The sequence below is a fragment of the Pistacia vera genome, unplaced genomic scaffold, assembly GCF_008641045.1.
Source record: "Pistacia vera cultivar Batoury unplaced genomic scaffold, PisVer_v2 Contig163, whole genome shotgun sequence".
In the NCBI taxonomy this organism is placed as follows: Eukaryota; Viridiplantae; Streptophyta; class Magnoliopsida; order Sapindales; family Anacardiaceae; genus Pistacia; species Pistacia vera.
The window spans coordinates 824732-840327 of record NW_022195716.1 but is presented as its reverse complement, the minus strand read 5'-3'; the positions used below and the strand labels follow the sequence as shown (position 1 = coordinate 840327).

The window sequence follows — 15596 nt, the reverse complement described above, 5'->3', positions numbered from 1 at the left end:
TTGGAATAGGTTGTCCCATATTAAGTGACGTTAATGTGAACTTCGGACGTTCACAACATCACATGATTATTAACGTTAATGTTAAGCAACATCGGTTAATAACACTTATTAAGGCCAATTAAGAATCATTATTTGCAACCTAATTCCATCAACACATATTAAGGTTACAACCGTATGATATATGGATGAATGTCATAGCGCACTAGTGTGACACGTTAGTAGAAACGTACCTAATTTCATAAATATGGATGATGTATTTAAGAATGATTAGATTGAAATAAACTTCAATTTTGACTGTACGATTAGTTCAGTGGACCATGATCTATCTTGTGTCAATTGATTTGATTATTTATATCACTTAATCGATTTTTTTTTCAAAATTATATTTTAATTAAATTAGTTCTTTTATGTCTGTATTAAACATGGTACATAAACATGGAAAAGAAATATTAAAGTATAGAATGTTTTGAAAGTACCAAAGTAAATTACCTTTAATCGCTTAAGCGATATATGGTGTCGCTTAAGCGATCCTGTAAACCCCATTCGAATTATATATATTCTCTTTGGTTTTGTTTATAAGAAGGGATTTTTCTGTCAAATTTTAAAGTTTGGTTGGGGATGAAAACGAAGAAATGGAAACTGTTGGGTTTGCATGTAGCAAGGGCACAAAATCTGGAGGATTTTGTAAGGAAAAGATGATGTGGCAGGGTTGTATAGGATTAAGAGAATTCAGGGGCTGTTGTGTTAAAAAAAAATGATTTATATAAATCTAGGCTGGTCGCAAATGAAGAAGAAGAAAGCCAAAGAGAAGGGAAAGAAGAGAGAGAGAGAGAGAAGCAAGGAAGTGAGAGAGATAGAGAGAGTGTTGGCTAGGTAAGGAAGGGGGAGATCTCACAAGTTTTTCTTCAATGGGTAACATGCATGTCATTCCAAAGTACATATCATTCCACCATTCATACAGTTTGTTCATTTCTTTTTCTCTAAATTCTTGGGTGCTTTGGGTTGTTAGGTGGAGGAGAAAGGGAAGATCTTTGAGGTAGCAGGGATTTTTGGGTTGAGCTGAACTTTTGTGAGTGGATTAAACCAAATCTTCTTCCAAAAGCTTAAATCCATGTTTGCATGTTAAGTTGTGATTAGGGCTGTAAACGAGCCGAGCCGAGCTGAGCTTTTGGCTTATCGAGCCCAACTCGTTTGCAACAGTGTCGAGCTCAAGCCTAGCGAGCCTCAAAATTGAGACTCGAACTCGAGTGAGCTCGAGCTCGATAAGGCTCGATCAAACCACCATTTCGAACTTCTCTAAATTCCTTGCTTTGCAGCAAATTCTTAAACAAAATCATCAAGAGGTCTCCCCTTCTAGCCCTCCCCAATATTGGAAACAAAACAGAACAAGCGCGTGGCAACTCAAGTGAAGGTTCCTGTAATCTCATCCACTCATAAAAATACAAGCAACTCATCAAAAGACCTTCCTCTGCCATCAACCCCAACATTTGAACACACTCTCTTTTACTAACTCTTCCCTCATAACCCCCTAAGACTTCACCTAACGTGGAATTCTCTGGTAAATTCCTTGCAATTTGTAAAATTTCACCGATAGGACCATCGGGTGAAGACTCTGTATGTTGTTTTTCTTCTTTTGGAACGAAAAAGTCCTCGAAATCAGAATCAATAGGAGTTTCAGGTTGATTAATGGAATTGATATGGGGAGAGAGATGCCAAGAAGAGCGGCGGTTCTTTTGGAGAGAAAGTTTGCCAAGGCGAGGTGGGTCTTGATTTGGGGTTTCAGTTTTGAAGAAATTGAGAATTGGGATTTGAGGGTCTTTGTTTGCGATTTGGGATTTAGGGCAATTGGGATTGGGAACTGAAATTGACTTGGTATTTTGGTGTATCGTGTTATAAGAATTCGCACTTGGGGGGGGAACTGTCAATTTTTTAAACTTTTGTCACTGGAAAATATCAGTTTAATACCTAATAGTTTAAAAAATCACCAAAGCACCCTACGTAAGTGTACAGTGCTTACGCGAGTCAGACCAAGCTCGCGAGCCCACGAGTCGAGCTTCACTGTGTTCGAACTCGAGTTCGAGTCGAATCGACTCGAGCCTTATCGAGCCGAGCTCTAAACGAGCTTTTACCGAGTCGAGCCGAGCTCGATAAGCCAAAAGGGAAAATGGGGTGCTTTTCATCAGTTTTGAAAGTGTATTTTAAAAACTTGCATTTTACCCCCTATTTTCCATGAAATCTCATATGTTGGCATGATTTATCCTTGTATGAAATGTGGAATATATTTTATGAAAAAAAAAAATGGTTTGAGATAGAAAAATGAGATAAGAGTGGTTATCAACCACCCTACGAAGTACCCACCCCCAATTTCAGGCTCTGCCTATGCGATGCAGGATTTGCTGGGTATTGAGATATTCGGTCTTCAGGCTTTGCGCATGCGTATTGAGATATTTAGTTCTCTGCCTAGGCATTGAGTTTGTCTGCCAGGTATTGAGATGGTTTTCTTCAAGCTTTGCTCGCGCGATGATAGATCTTACCGGGTATTGAGATGTTTCTCCCAACTCTGCCTGTGTGTGAGACGCCCACCAAGTATCGAGATTTTTCCCTAGGGTACTAGTCATGGTGAGAACCTTCAGTATCAGTTTACTGTTTCAGAGCAGGATATCAGTTTATAGTTTTCAAATACTGACCTACAGTTTTCTATATCAGTTAATAGTTTCAGTAACAGTATCAGAATTAGCTTTCAATTTTAGAATGTTCAGAATCAGATTCAGTTTTTTAGTATCAGAATAGTTATGGATAATTTACATTAGTTATATGAAACATTCGATGTTTGTAGCATGATTTATAGAAAACATTGTCTTTAGAAGCATAAGCATTTACAACTATTCTTTAAGTTCTCATAAAAGAGTTTTCAGCATTTGGTGATGAGCTAGGATTTAGAAATTGTTGTCAGTTTAACTGATCAGATTACAATACTTAGAACAATTAGAAATGAGTTTATGCATGCATACATGAATGATTAGTTGCTACCATATCATGTTCATAGAATCATGTTGTTTTCAGTATTTTATAAGAACCATTGCATGCCATAACTTTTGTTTGAAGAATGTTTTTGTAAACTTCCCTTTTCCCCCACTCATTGAGTATTTCAACTCACCCCTTTTCAAAAATGTTTTCCTCCCCCCAGGTTCACAGGCATATCATGCTGAGCAGTGAGTCACCGCTCAAGGTTGTGCCATGCGTCGATATCTTCTCATGTGTATATTATGGCATATGTTCCAAAAAAAAGAATGGCTTATGTTTCTTTTGTAATAGTCTTATGTTTTTGTTGTAATTACACAAGACTCGATACTCTATTTCCAGATTTTCATGGATTATGCATTATATTTTTCCAAACTTCCTAAATATGTTTATGTACCTATTCATACATATATTTCTAATTACATTTTCATACGGATTATTTATGTAAAGTATATTAAGGAAAACAGGATTTCAGGTTTCACAGTTTTCCCCACATGGCACATCTCGGTCATCCGAGTCTTGTGGGAGCATTCGGATCCTATGGGATGAGGAAGGTTGGGACGGGTTATGTCAGATCTCGTCTATTTAGCCTTGGTCGCTTAAGCGATATATGGTTTCGCTTAAGAGATCCTGTCTATTTAACCTTGGTCGCTTAAGCGATAATAAATCACTTATGCAATCTTGTCAAAGGCATAATAAAGGTCATCCGACTACAGTGGATCGCTTAAGCAATCCTAGATCTCTCTTAAGCGATCCAGTATGTTCAGACTTAGTCGATCGCTTAAGCGATCATGTCCAGTCGCTTAAGCGATCACGTACAAGTGAGGATCAGGATCACTTAAACGATCATGTACAAGGCAGAATCAATACTTGTCCAGATGCACGATCGCTTAAGTGATTTAATTTCTCGCTTAAGCGATTGTTCGCTTTTACCCTTGGTCGCTTAAGCGATTCTTCACTTTTGGCCTTGGCCGCTTAAGCGATTCTTGATTGCTTAAGTGACCAAGGCCATTTTTCTTCTTATCTCGTCGATCTTTTGATATTGTGAACGTTTGAGTGAGAGATTATATTCCGTATTCTGGCTGAACTTTATATTCAATCATAACCATCCATATTTGTGAAATGAAGTACGTTTCTACTAACATGCCACACTCGTGACTAATTCAGTAAATTGATTGATTGATTGATTGTCTTGATACGATAATGATGACGATAATATTTATTTTGCTTGTCTTGCTTCTTTGGGCAGCTATCAGTGCTGTTCAGAGGTAATATGCAAAATTTTACTAACGTAAACCCTTTTTAAAATTGATGAAAATGAAAAATAATTAATTTGGTTTAATATGTTATAAAGATGATTTATTCAAGGTAATAATAAAATTGAAAACATAAAAAATTGAAAACAACAACTCTTCAACGGTTAGCCTTGACAACTCTCTCGATTTCATCCTTCTTCTTGATGACATAGTTAGAAATACAGGGACATAAAATCAGTTTAATGCACCATAAAAGAGAAACATAATAACTTCATCAGATCGCTTAAGCGATCTACTTGTCAGATCTGCATATAAGAAAGGTTCGCTTAAGCGACCTTACGTCGCTGAAGCGATCTGGTGGCCATCAGATCACTTCTGAGCAGTAAATCGCTTAAACAATCTGCTGTTCAGATCTATAGATAGCGATCTTATGTCGTTTAAGCGATTCGATCTTATTTGCAGATTGCTTGTTTTCTTGCTACTGATCAATTCAAACCTAATTTTCTGGATCTACATGTGATCGATTCTGGCAACCGCTTCTTTTGTGGCCAACTTGCTTGCAAATTGAGTACTTATTCATCCTCTGGGGAACCTCAGAGGTTGATGGAATACGCTTAACTCTTTTTCTCCTCTTTTCTGTCTTCTTGAATGGCGGATGGATGATAATATGAACCAACTCTGACAGTACCACCCACTGCTTTTCTGGAGGAACTAGATATATCGTTTTCGAATAAGCCAGCATGTAGTGATTTGCCATATAGGAAGGCGAGCAAAGTTCTATGTAAATTCTTGAACTAAAATCCGGCTTTCGTTGGTGTTTCAATGCTATTAGTGCATGAAGACAAGGTACACGTTGAATGTCAAACACTTTATAGGTGCAAGTTTTATTAAGAAGGTTAACTAGGGCATCCAGACCATAGCTGCGCACGGTAAACTATTGAGCATTAACAGGATGTGCAAACAGTGCATTTGACAGTTCCATATGTTCTCGCAATAATTTTTGAGCTGACGGAATAAGGGTTATGGTAAAATATCTGACTATGTACGACGCTTATGGAATTACCGTGACAATGTCCTCTGGATTGCATCAAAAAAGGCAACTATTGAAACTTTCTTTCTATTAACAACTTCGAATTTATGGACTCGGCTATGTTTGTGGTCAAGACATCAAACCTTCTTTCGGGAAAGTAAACTCTACTTCATCTCTCGAAATCAACATCATGCTCAAAATAATTAGCAATTCTATTATCCTTGATTCGGATTTGCCGGAAGTGCTCATCAAACTCATCAACTCGATAAGCTTTTGCTGCCATATAGTATGGCTGAAGGAGACTAGCACATTTAAACTTTTTTTTTATGTTCTCACCAAGGTGCCTCATACAGAATCTGTGATATGCTTGAGAGTAAATAGTGACAATTCCCTTCTTTATAGAGTTGTGTCTATCGGATATTATGCACAACTCGTCACTGTCAAGCACTTTCGTACGTAATTGCTGAAAAAACCAAGTCCACAACTTGTCATTCTCAGAGTCAACCACATACCATACAATGGGATATGTGTGATTCTCGCTGTCCTGTGCAGTGGCCACCAACAATGTACCTCCATACTTTCCTGTCAAAAAGCAATCATCAACAGCCAACACCTTTCCCATGTTTACAAAACCCCTTATAGCAGAACCGTAAGCAACCAAAAAATATTTAAACCTCATATTTTTATCCCACTCCGTCTTGCTACCTTGGTTTGTCAACTCAAGCATAAAACGGTACACTTCTAATATTGCGTACCCGTGCTTCAGCGTGCCCCTCACAAAATCTTGTGCATGTTGTCTCCCTTTCTATAATTTCCAGTAACTAACAGCTCATCCCAACTATGTGTGCACAAGTCTCTGAATGTCTTTAGGAGATGAATATTTCCCTTTAACGAATTGACTTTTGACAAATTGTCCAATAACATCAGCGGAGGCTTGTCGATGCTCACCTAAAATATGTCCCAAACCATATGTGTGCTCATGGGTATATGTGCTAACAATAATTTTTTTGGACTCCACCAACCTTCTATAATAAACCCGCCAATTGCACTTTCGGTCACGACATGCAACCATCACAACTGATGAATTAGACTTTTTGGTGATGAACTCAAAATTACCTCTCACGGCAACAAGTTTTAGCTTCCTTACCACTTCCTCTTTGTTGTCAAATAAATACCCTATGAGCAACTCCGATCCATTTGTAAAAACATGAGCTGATTCACTACTACCTGTAATTGCCCCCTCTGAACCTGCATAAAGGACCATAGTGTTCTCTTGCTCACAAACTACATCTTTTGCATAATCTGTATTTAAAGGAATCTCTACATCTACAGGAACATGTACGGGGTCCTCCTCCTCAACATTTTCATTCTGCCGCACATGACCAACCTCTTCTACAATGTCCTCCTCACCACCCAAATCACTGCCTACTTTTGATTTTTTAACTAAGAAATCAATGCCCTCATAGTTCAAATTAAAACCAACATTCTCTCCACCAACTTCCTCATTGTCCCCTTACTTTGAACCAACTTCCAATAGTTTATTTACAAAAGAAACCCTTAAAATCAGCCTCGAACCATTATCACCCACATCAATCATACATAATTTCATACCTTCATCCGACTTTAATATAGCAGGAGGTACCTTATAATGTTCAGGAACTCTGTTTAAAACATACTTCACAACTATATCACTACGTGAGCAACTCAAATCACCTCTTCTAATTATTTCATCAATCTACTCATCAAAACTAACCTCTATGCTTACAACAATTGGTATAACTTCTTTGCTCTTCTAAATCCTCTTCCAGCAACTTTCTTCCTCCACCCACTCATCAAAATATTCAACACCCAAAACAACTTGTCCCATGTCTAACAATAGCCAAGTACCTATAATGCAAGAAAAAAAATATTATTAACTGATGTATTAAGGGTTGAAAGATTTTAACAAGCATATGCAGAGTCGATTGAGTGATCTAGTGTATCGCTTAAGCGATCTGGTATATCGTTTACTGGATTGCTTAAGCGATATAATGGATCGCTTAAGCAATCTGGTATAAATAAGCCTGATCGCTTAAGGATCTTCTATCATTTACCTGATAGCTTAAGCGATCTGCTGCCATATACCAAACTTATAGTAGATCACTTAAGCAATCTTTTGCCATATACCTGATCGCTTAAGTGATCTACGATTTGCTGCATTATACCAGACATACCAGATCGCTCAAGCGATCTATCATATCCAGAACACATTTTCAATCATCTCCACTTACAATCAGTGCTACCACCCCTAGCTACCCACAATGCAAGCAAATATTTAACAAATTTCACTCCTTTCAACTTGCATTACATCAAACACAACCTAAACAACTAAATCAAAATCATAACCCAAACCAAATCCATCATTAAATCTTTGTAAATCGAAATATAAAATGGAAAGGGGAGATACACATACATGGACATAATATCAGGAGGAGGAGGAGGAGGAGCTGTGGTGGAGAAGATGTTAATGGCAGAGGAAGAAGATAGTGTTAATGGCGGGAAGAAGAAGATGTACAAGAAGAAGAAGACGTAAACAAAGAAGAAGATGTAGACGAAGCTTAGAAGAAATAACAATCAGGGGAGGGATGCGTAAATGGCGGGAGGAAGAAAAGGAAGGTGTTTGGGTTTGTTTGCAAAAATTTCGGCTCTTTGGGGACATATTGTAATTTTTAAAAGATTACACAATACTTCATTAATCTTAATTAACCACTAATCATGTTTAATTAACCTTAATCAATAATAAGGCTATTTACTTAACACTTGCAAACTATATGATCTTTTAATTAAATTTGAACTTGATTTGGCCTTTTAATAAAATGCCCCCTAATTAAGCACTGATCTCTTCTAGGGGTGTTCAAAAGCACTAAACTGGTTTTTTGGTTTGGGAAAATTCCCAAACCGAAACCGAACCGGTTTGGAGGGAAAACCAATTTTTTGGTTAATCGGTTTTGAACTTGTTTCCCTTTTTTTTTTGTTTTATAAAACTTTTTTTTTTTTCCTAAATTAAATTCTAAATATAAACAATACATATCCAAATAAAAATTACATTTATACATATTCATTGACCACTACTAACAATACATTAAAAATTGATACAAATAAAAGTCTGAAATGAAATTATTTTTTTATTTAATATATAATATATAATATATATTTTTATTTAATATATATAATCGGTTTTGGTTAACCTTTTTTAATTTTTTCCTGAACCGGTAGCCGAACAAGAAATCCAGTTTTTTGAATTTTTCAAACCGTAACGGAACCATTTTTTTGGTTAACTGGTTTTTTGGTTCGGTTTTTATATTTTTTTGAAGACACCTAATCTCTTCCAATATCTTCAACTCTCCAATCTCTGATAGCTTTAGAATGGAAAGCCTTTCTCAAATACCTCAAGAGCCTTATCTCTTTAAAATGGGAATGAATTTGACGCTGAGGTAAAAAATAAGAATTATTAATTAGTTTTCTTTTTTCAAGTTTTTATCAATAATTTCATTATTTCTATTTTAATCATTTTCTTATTTCTTTTTAGTATCTATATTCATATTAGATTATTTGTAATTAATTACAAATAAAATAATAATGACATCAATTTGAAATAAAAATACTANTTGTATAAAGGTCGGTTGGTCCTGCCCAAAACATCTAAATTCATTCCTAAAATACTGGAGGAATTCCACAGCACACCCAGTGGCGGCCATTCTGGGTTCTTTCGCACATATAAAAGGTTGGCTGGAGTTATTTTTTGGGAGGGACTCAAACAAGACGTCAAAGAGTTTATCAATGCATGTGGGGTGTGTCAGCAGAACAAACATCTTTCCTTAAAACCTGCTGGGCTGTTACAGCCCTTACCAATTCCAGATTTGGCCTTCGACGACCTTTCCATGGACTTCATTGGCGGCCTACCTAAGAGCTTCGGGTTCGACACCATCCTGGTCGTCGTGGATAGATTGACAAAATACAGTCACTTTATGCTCTTGTGTCATCCATATACGGCCACCGAAGTGGCTGCTCTGTTTGTGCAAGAAGTGGTCCGCTTACATGGATTTCCTAAGTCTATTGTTTCTGACCGGGACCGTCTTTTCCTAAGTAAATTTTGGACAGAATTGTTTCGAATGGCAGGTACTACTCTCAAATTCAGCTCCGCGTACCACCCCCAAACAGATGGTCAAACGGAAGTGGTTAATCGCTGCATTGAGACATATCTCCGCTGTTTTACAAGTCACAAACCCAAGCAGTGGCCGAAATGGATTCATTGGGCTGAATTTTGGTTTAACACATCCTATCATAGCTCTACCAAAATGTCCCCATTTCAAGCTCTTTATGGTCGCCCCCCTCCCACACTCCTGAAATTCACAGAGGTCCACTCATCGGTGGAGGCGGTTAATCAACAAATGGTCGACCGAAATGCATTGTTGGAGGAATTGAAAGCCAACCTCACTACAGCTCAAGATCGAATGCGCACACAAGCCAATTCTCACCGCCGGGATGTGTCCTTTGAACCAGGTGATTTTGTTTACTTAAAACTCCAACCTTATAAGTTTCGATCCTTGGCCCTCAAACTCAATGAAAAACTCAGTCCTTGCTTTTACGGTCCCTTCCGAATCTTGGAAAAAATTGGTGTTGTCGCCTATCGCCTAGCCTTACCTGACACTTCCCATATTCACCTTGTCTTCCACGTTTCTCAACTGAAACAGAGCCTCCATAATTATGTCCCGGTTCAGCCCTTGCCTGAATGCCTCACTGATGACTTAGAACTGATGGTCCAGCCTGCGTCAATACACTCTGTCCGCACCTTGTTAGATGGCTCTAGAGAGGTTTTGGTCCACTGGAAGGATTTACCTTCTCATGAGGCCACCTGGGAACCCTTTGACATTATTGATCGGCAGTTTCCACACTTTCACCTTGAGGACAAGGTGAGTCTTTTAGGGAGGGGTATTGATACGACCCCACCCAGTACTCACGTTTACAAAAGGGACACGAAGGCAAATCAGCGGGTGCGCACAAAAAGGAGTTAGTTATCCACGTGGCAGGAATCACATTTTGGGTGTGACGTTGAGGAGTATAAATTGGGGGATTTCAATTGTAAAAGCATGTTAAAAACTTGGAGTAGGAAATTGGGAGGATTAGCCCCTCGAAGAGCTAAACTATCTTTTATTTTCAGATCTGGTGTTTTACATCATTCTATATTGTAATTTCCATTTCAATCATTCAATCAATACAATATCATTTTCACAGTCAAATACATTCTTCGTTTTCTGCTTGATTTGAACATTGTGCTGGAGTGTTGAGTTACAGTGAGTGGGTTGCTTGCGTTGAGGATCTAGGTTCTCAACAATATTCAACACCTCTAGCCACATCCAATGCAATAATCAACCTTCGATGCCACTCGAGCGGTTTCAGCCCCTCCTTCTCCCACTTGAACAGATGCCTACTTAGTGTCCCTTGAGGCAAGTATTCATAAACAAGAAGCCTCTCAATTCTGCCCTGGGAATAACCAAGAAGTGTCAATAAATGGCGATGCCGGACTTTGGTAAGAACCTCAATCTCAGACTTAAAGGATGCCAAGCACTGCTCCGTAAACGTTCTGGATTCCATCCTCTTTACTGCAATTTTTGTCCCATCCTGCAACATTCCTCTGTACACAGTCCCAAAACCACCTCTTCCCAATATATTTTCCTCACTGAAATTATTAGTTGCAAACCTCAGGACTTGAATTGGAATAATCATATTCCCAAACTCAACTTCATTAATACTCAGGGTAATCTTGGCAGTATTTCCACCAGGAGGATCATGTATCTCCACAGATTTCGTACTATGTACCAAAGTGGAGCACTTTGGTTTCGTGGTATACAAATAAACACCTAATCCATGAGCACAGACACCGCAAACTTCAACTACTATAAAACTCATAATCTTTATAAAATCTGAATTGTCACCTCGGCTATCAGGAACTGGAAGTGTAAAAGGAGGGTTCAAAGGGGGCAAACTAATTTTTAGACCAGGGTTTCCGCGAATGTAAACAATTACATTTAGTCTGAAATTTGGAACTATACCATCAAGTTGATTATCAGATACGTCTAACCTCTCAAGGGAGGGTAAAGTTGTTGTTTTAATTCAGAGAAGAAGATGATGAATATTCACAAATCTATTATTTCAGCTGTAAAGCTACAAAGCCAGCAGGAAAATACAATGTTCTCTTCGTTATATACATTTACAACTAACTCATAGTTAAACCAACTATACCACAGTTAACCAACTACACCACAGTTAAACTAACTGACTTACTAACTAAANCTCACTACAGCTCAAGATCGAATGCGCACACAAGCCAATTCTCACCGCCGGGATGTGTCCTTTGAACCAGGTGATTTTGTTTACTTAAAACTCCAACCTTATAAGTTTCGATCCTTGGCCCTCAAACTCAATGAAAAACTCAGTCCTCGCTTTTACGGTCCTTTCCGAATCCTGGAAAAAATTGGTGCTGTCGCCTATCGCCTAGCCTTACCTGACACTTCCCATATTCACCCAGTCTTCCACGTTTCTCAACTGAAACAGAGCCTCCATAATGCTGTCCCGGTTCAGCCCTTGCCTGAATGCCTCACTGATGACTTAGAACTGATGGTCCAACCTGCGTCAATACACTCTGTCCGCACATTGTTAGATGGCTCTAGAGAGGTTTTGGTCCACTGGAAGGATTTACCTTCTCATGAGGCCACCTGGGAACCCTTTGACATTATTGATCGGCAGTTTCCACACTTTCACCTTGAGGACAAGGTGAGTCTTTTAGGGAGGGGTATTGATACGACCCCACCCATTACTCACGTTTACAAAAGGGACACGAAGGCAAATCAGCGGGTGCGCACAAAAAGGAGTTAGTTATCCACGTGGCAGGAATCACATTTTGGGTGTGACGTTGAGGAGTATAAATTGGGGGATTTCAATTGTAAAAGCATGTTAAAAACTTGGAGTAGGAAATTGGGAGGATTAGCCCCTCGAAGAGCTAAACTATCTTTTATTTTCAGATCTGGTGTTTTACATCATTCTATATTGTAATTTCCATTTCAATCATTCAATCAATACAATATCATTTTCACAGTCAAATACATTCTTCGTTTTCTGCTTGATTTGAACATTGTGCTGGAGTGTTGAGTTACAGTGAGTGGGTTGCTTGCGTTGAGGATCTAGGTTCTCAACAATATTCAACACCTCTAGCCACATCCAATGCAATAATCAACCTTCGATGCCACTCGAGCGGTTTCAGCCCCTCCTTCTCCCACTTGAACAGATGCCTACTTAGTGTCCCTTGAGGCAAGTATTCATAAACAAGAAGCCTCTCAATTCTGCCCTGGGAATAACCAAGAAGTGTCAATAAATGGCGATGCCGGACTTTGGTAAGAACCTCAATCTCAGACTTAAAGGATGCCAAGCACTGCTCCGTAAACGTTCTGGATTCCATCCTCTTTACTGCAATTTTTGTCCCATCCTGCAACATTCCTCTGTACACAGTCCCAAAACCACCTCTTCCCAATATATTTTCCTCACTGAAATTATTAGTTGCAAACCTCAGGACTTGAATTGGAATAATCATATTCCCAAACTCAACTTCATTAATACTCAGGGTAATCTTGGCAGTATTTCCACCAGGAGGATCATGTATCTCCACAGATTTCGTACTATGTACCAAAGTGGAGCACTTTGGTTTCGTGGTATACAAATAAACACCTAATCCATGAGCACAGACACCGCAAACTGCAACTACTATAAAACTCATAATCTTTATAAAATCTGAATTGTCACCTCGGCTATCAGGAACTGGAAGTATAAAAGGAGGGTTCAAAGGGGGCAAACTAATTTTTAGACCAGGGTTTCCGCGAATGTAAACAATTACATTTAGTCTGAAATTTGGAACTATACCATCAAGTCGATTATCAGATACGTCTAACCTCTCAAGGGACGGTAAAGTTGTAAGCTCAATTGGTATAGAACCTGTAAGTGAATTATTTGAAAGGATCAATTCTTTCAACGACATAAGCTCAGAAAAATTGGAAGAAATTGTACCCGAAAGTCCCGAACTATTGAAATTAACAACCGTAATGTTTCTTTTATCATCACATAAGATCCCTTTCCTGTTCTCCTGAGAGGCATTGCAAGGATTATTTCCTTTCCAGCTCTTTGCAAAAACTACTGGATAACCCAGAGACTCGGAAATTGACAGCAAAATGTTAACTCGACTATCACAAGCAACACCAGGGTCACCTAAACAAAAACTGTTTGATCTATTGTCTATATCCATATGAACTTTGGATTTATTAAACTCTGGAGTTGGACCCTGAAACAGATTATCAGCCAAACTGACAGTAGTAAGCTTAGGAAAATTAGCCGAAGACAATGGAACAGTACCCGTCAACTGATTCCGTCTCACGCTAAAAAGCACCAAATTGTTTAATCCAGATAAAATCGGCAGAGGACCTGAGAAACTATTAGCATCAAGGCAAAGTTGGGTCAAATCAGTCATATTTTGTAAGACAGCAACAGATCCGTTCAACTTCTGGCTGTACAACCAAAGTTTCTGAACCGAAGACTTGGCAAAACTGGGAGGAATTTGCCCTTCTAAATTGTCCTTAGCCAAACGCAGTTCCATTAGTCCAGGAAATGTATCTCTTCCGAAAAAGTCAGGAATACTCCCCGATATATTGGAGTGGGATGCAGTAAAAAACTGCAAACTTGTGGCTTCTTTCAAACTTTGAGGTAATTCCCAAGCTGAAAATGGATTAATATCAAGAGCTACCAATCGCAAAGACTTTAATCCTTGAAAAAAATCAGAGGGCATGTATGAAAAATTATTATGGCAAAAATTTACTTCTTGAAGAGAAGTCAACCCGGCAAGACTTGGGATCGGCCCCGTCAATTGATTATTGGCCACGTCTAGTACGGTCAATGAAGAGAGGTTCTTGATAAGCCAAGAAGATCCCAAAGAGTGCCCATGAAGAACCCAAAGTATTTTGACTAGGAGCTGTCATGCATGGAAGATTCTTGTTGCCAAAGACTTTGGTCTAAGTTGATGATCATGTCCACAAGTTTGCTTGCTTAAGAATAGGTCAAATAGTTTTTATTTAATTTTGAATAATTTTCGGTTGCTTTGTTATCATTACCTGATAGTGTCCTATTTCTTAGAGATGTGATCTAAGAATTAGGAATTGTTGTTAAGTTCCTTTTGTATTTAAACTCTTTTATAGTCATCAATAACAAAAGCTAATTCCAACTAAAATTCTTGTGGTCTATTCTCACCCTAAGTAGAATACTATCTTCACTGAACAATTTTCTTATAGCTTCGATTGGAACCTTTAGAGCTAGGTTATTATGGAAACAAATAAGGAAAGGATCCATAATTTAGAGGCGGGACTTGGGGGACTCCAAAATAATCTTAGCCGAATAGAGATGGGTGTATCTAATAAGTTGCACCAATTAGAAGACGCCATCAGCAAAATATCCGAAGTCCTACTCTCCAACCGAGCTGCATCTACCAGCAACAATTCTGAACTTAATGCAAACTCTCCTAATGGGCGTTCTCGAAACCCAAGAGAAGAATCTCTAGACAACACTGAAGGAGGATGACAATTGTTTTCTTCCAAATTAGCCAAATTGGAGTTTCCTCGATTTTTTGGAGATGACCCCACCGAATGGTTCACAAGAGTGGATCAATTTTTTGAGTATCAAGGCACCCTTGAATCACAAAAGGTGTCCTTGGCATCTTTCCATTTGGAAGGCGAGGTTAATCAATGGTGGCAATGGTTGAGAAGATCCTATAAGGAAGAAGGCAAGGAGGTGACATTGGAAATTTTTCAAGAAGAACTTTGGGCAAGATTTGGTCCTACCGAATGTGAGGACTTTGATGAAGCTTTGTCAAAGGTTAAACGGGTGGGCTCCTTACGTGATTATCAAAAGGAGTTCGAACGGCTGGGAAATCGGGTACAAGGTTGGACGCAAAAAGCTTTGGTAGGGACATTCATGGGAGGCCCCAAACCAGAAAAAGTGGATGGCATAAGAATGTTCAAGCCGAAATCATTGAAAGAAGCTATTATCCTTCCACGAATGAGAGATGAGCAGCTGATTCGCCAAAGGAAAGCCACACGACCTTTCAATCGACCCATTGTTGACTCCTCTTCTCCAACAAAATTCAAAACAGCTTTGCCTATGAAAAGGCTCACTTGGGACGAGATGCAGAAGAGAAGGGCACAAGGGCTATGCTT

At 38.7% G+C, this 15596-nt stretch overlaps 1 protein-coding gene across 1 annotated transcript; it reads right to left on the bottom strand.

Moving 5' to 3' along the window:
- Nucleotides 1–12535: 12535 nt before the first annotated feature.
- LOC116125343 (receptor-like kinase TMK3) lies at nt 12536–14733 on the bottom strand. The gene is made up of 2 exons (XM_031411077.1): nt 14635–14733; nt 12536–14359 (listed from the first exon to the last, which is right to left on the bottom strand). The coding sequence occupies exons 1-2, from the start codon at nt 14731–14733 to the stop codon at nt 12536–12538; spliced, it is 1923 nt and encodes a 640-aa protein (XP_031266937.1).
- Between the last annotated feature and the right edge of the window lie 863 nt (nt 14734–15596).

Excerpts from the sequence above, each read along its gene's own strand:
- LOC116125343 (XM_031411077.1), bottom strand. The coding sequence starts at position 14,733 with ATGGATCCTTTCCTTATTTGTTTCCATAATAACCTAGCTCTAAAGGTT. Across the intron at positions 14,360-14,634 it reads AAGATAGTATTCTACTTAGG|CTCCTAGTCAAAATACTTTG; the intron begins GTGAGAATAGAC and ends CATGCATGACAG.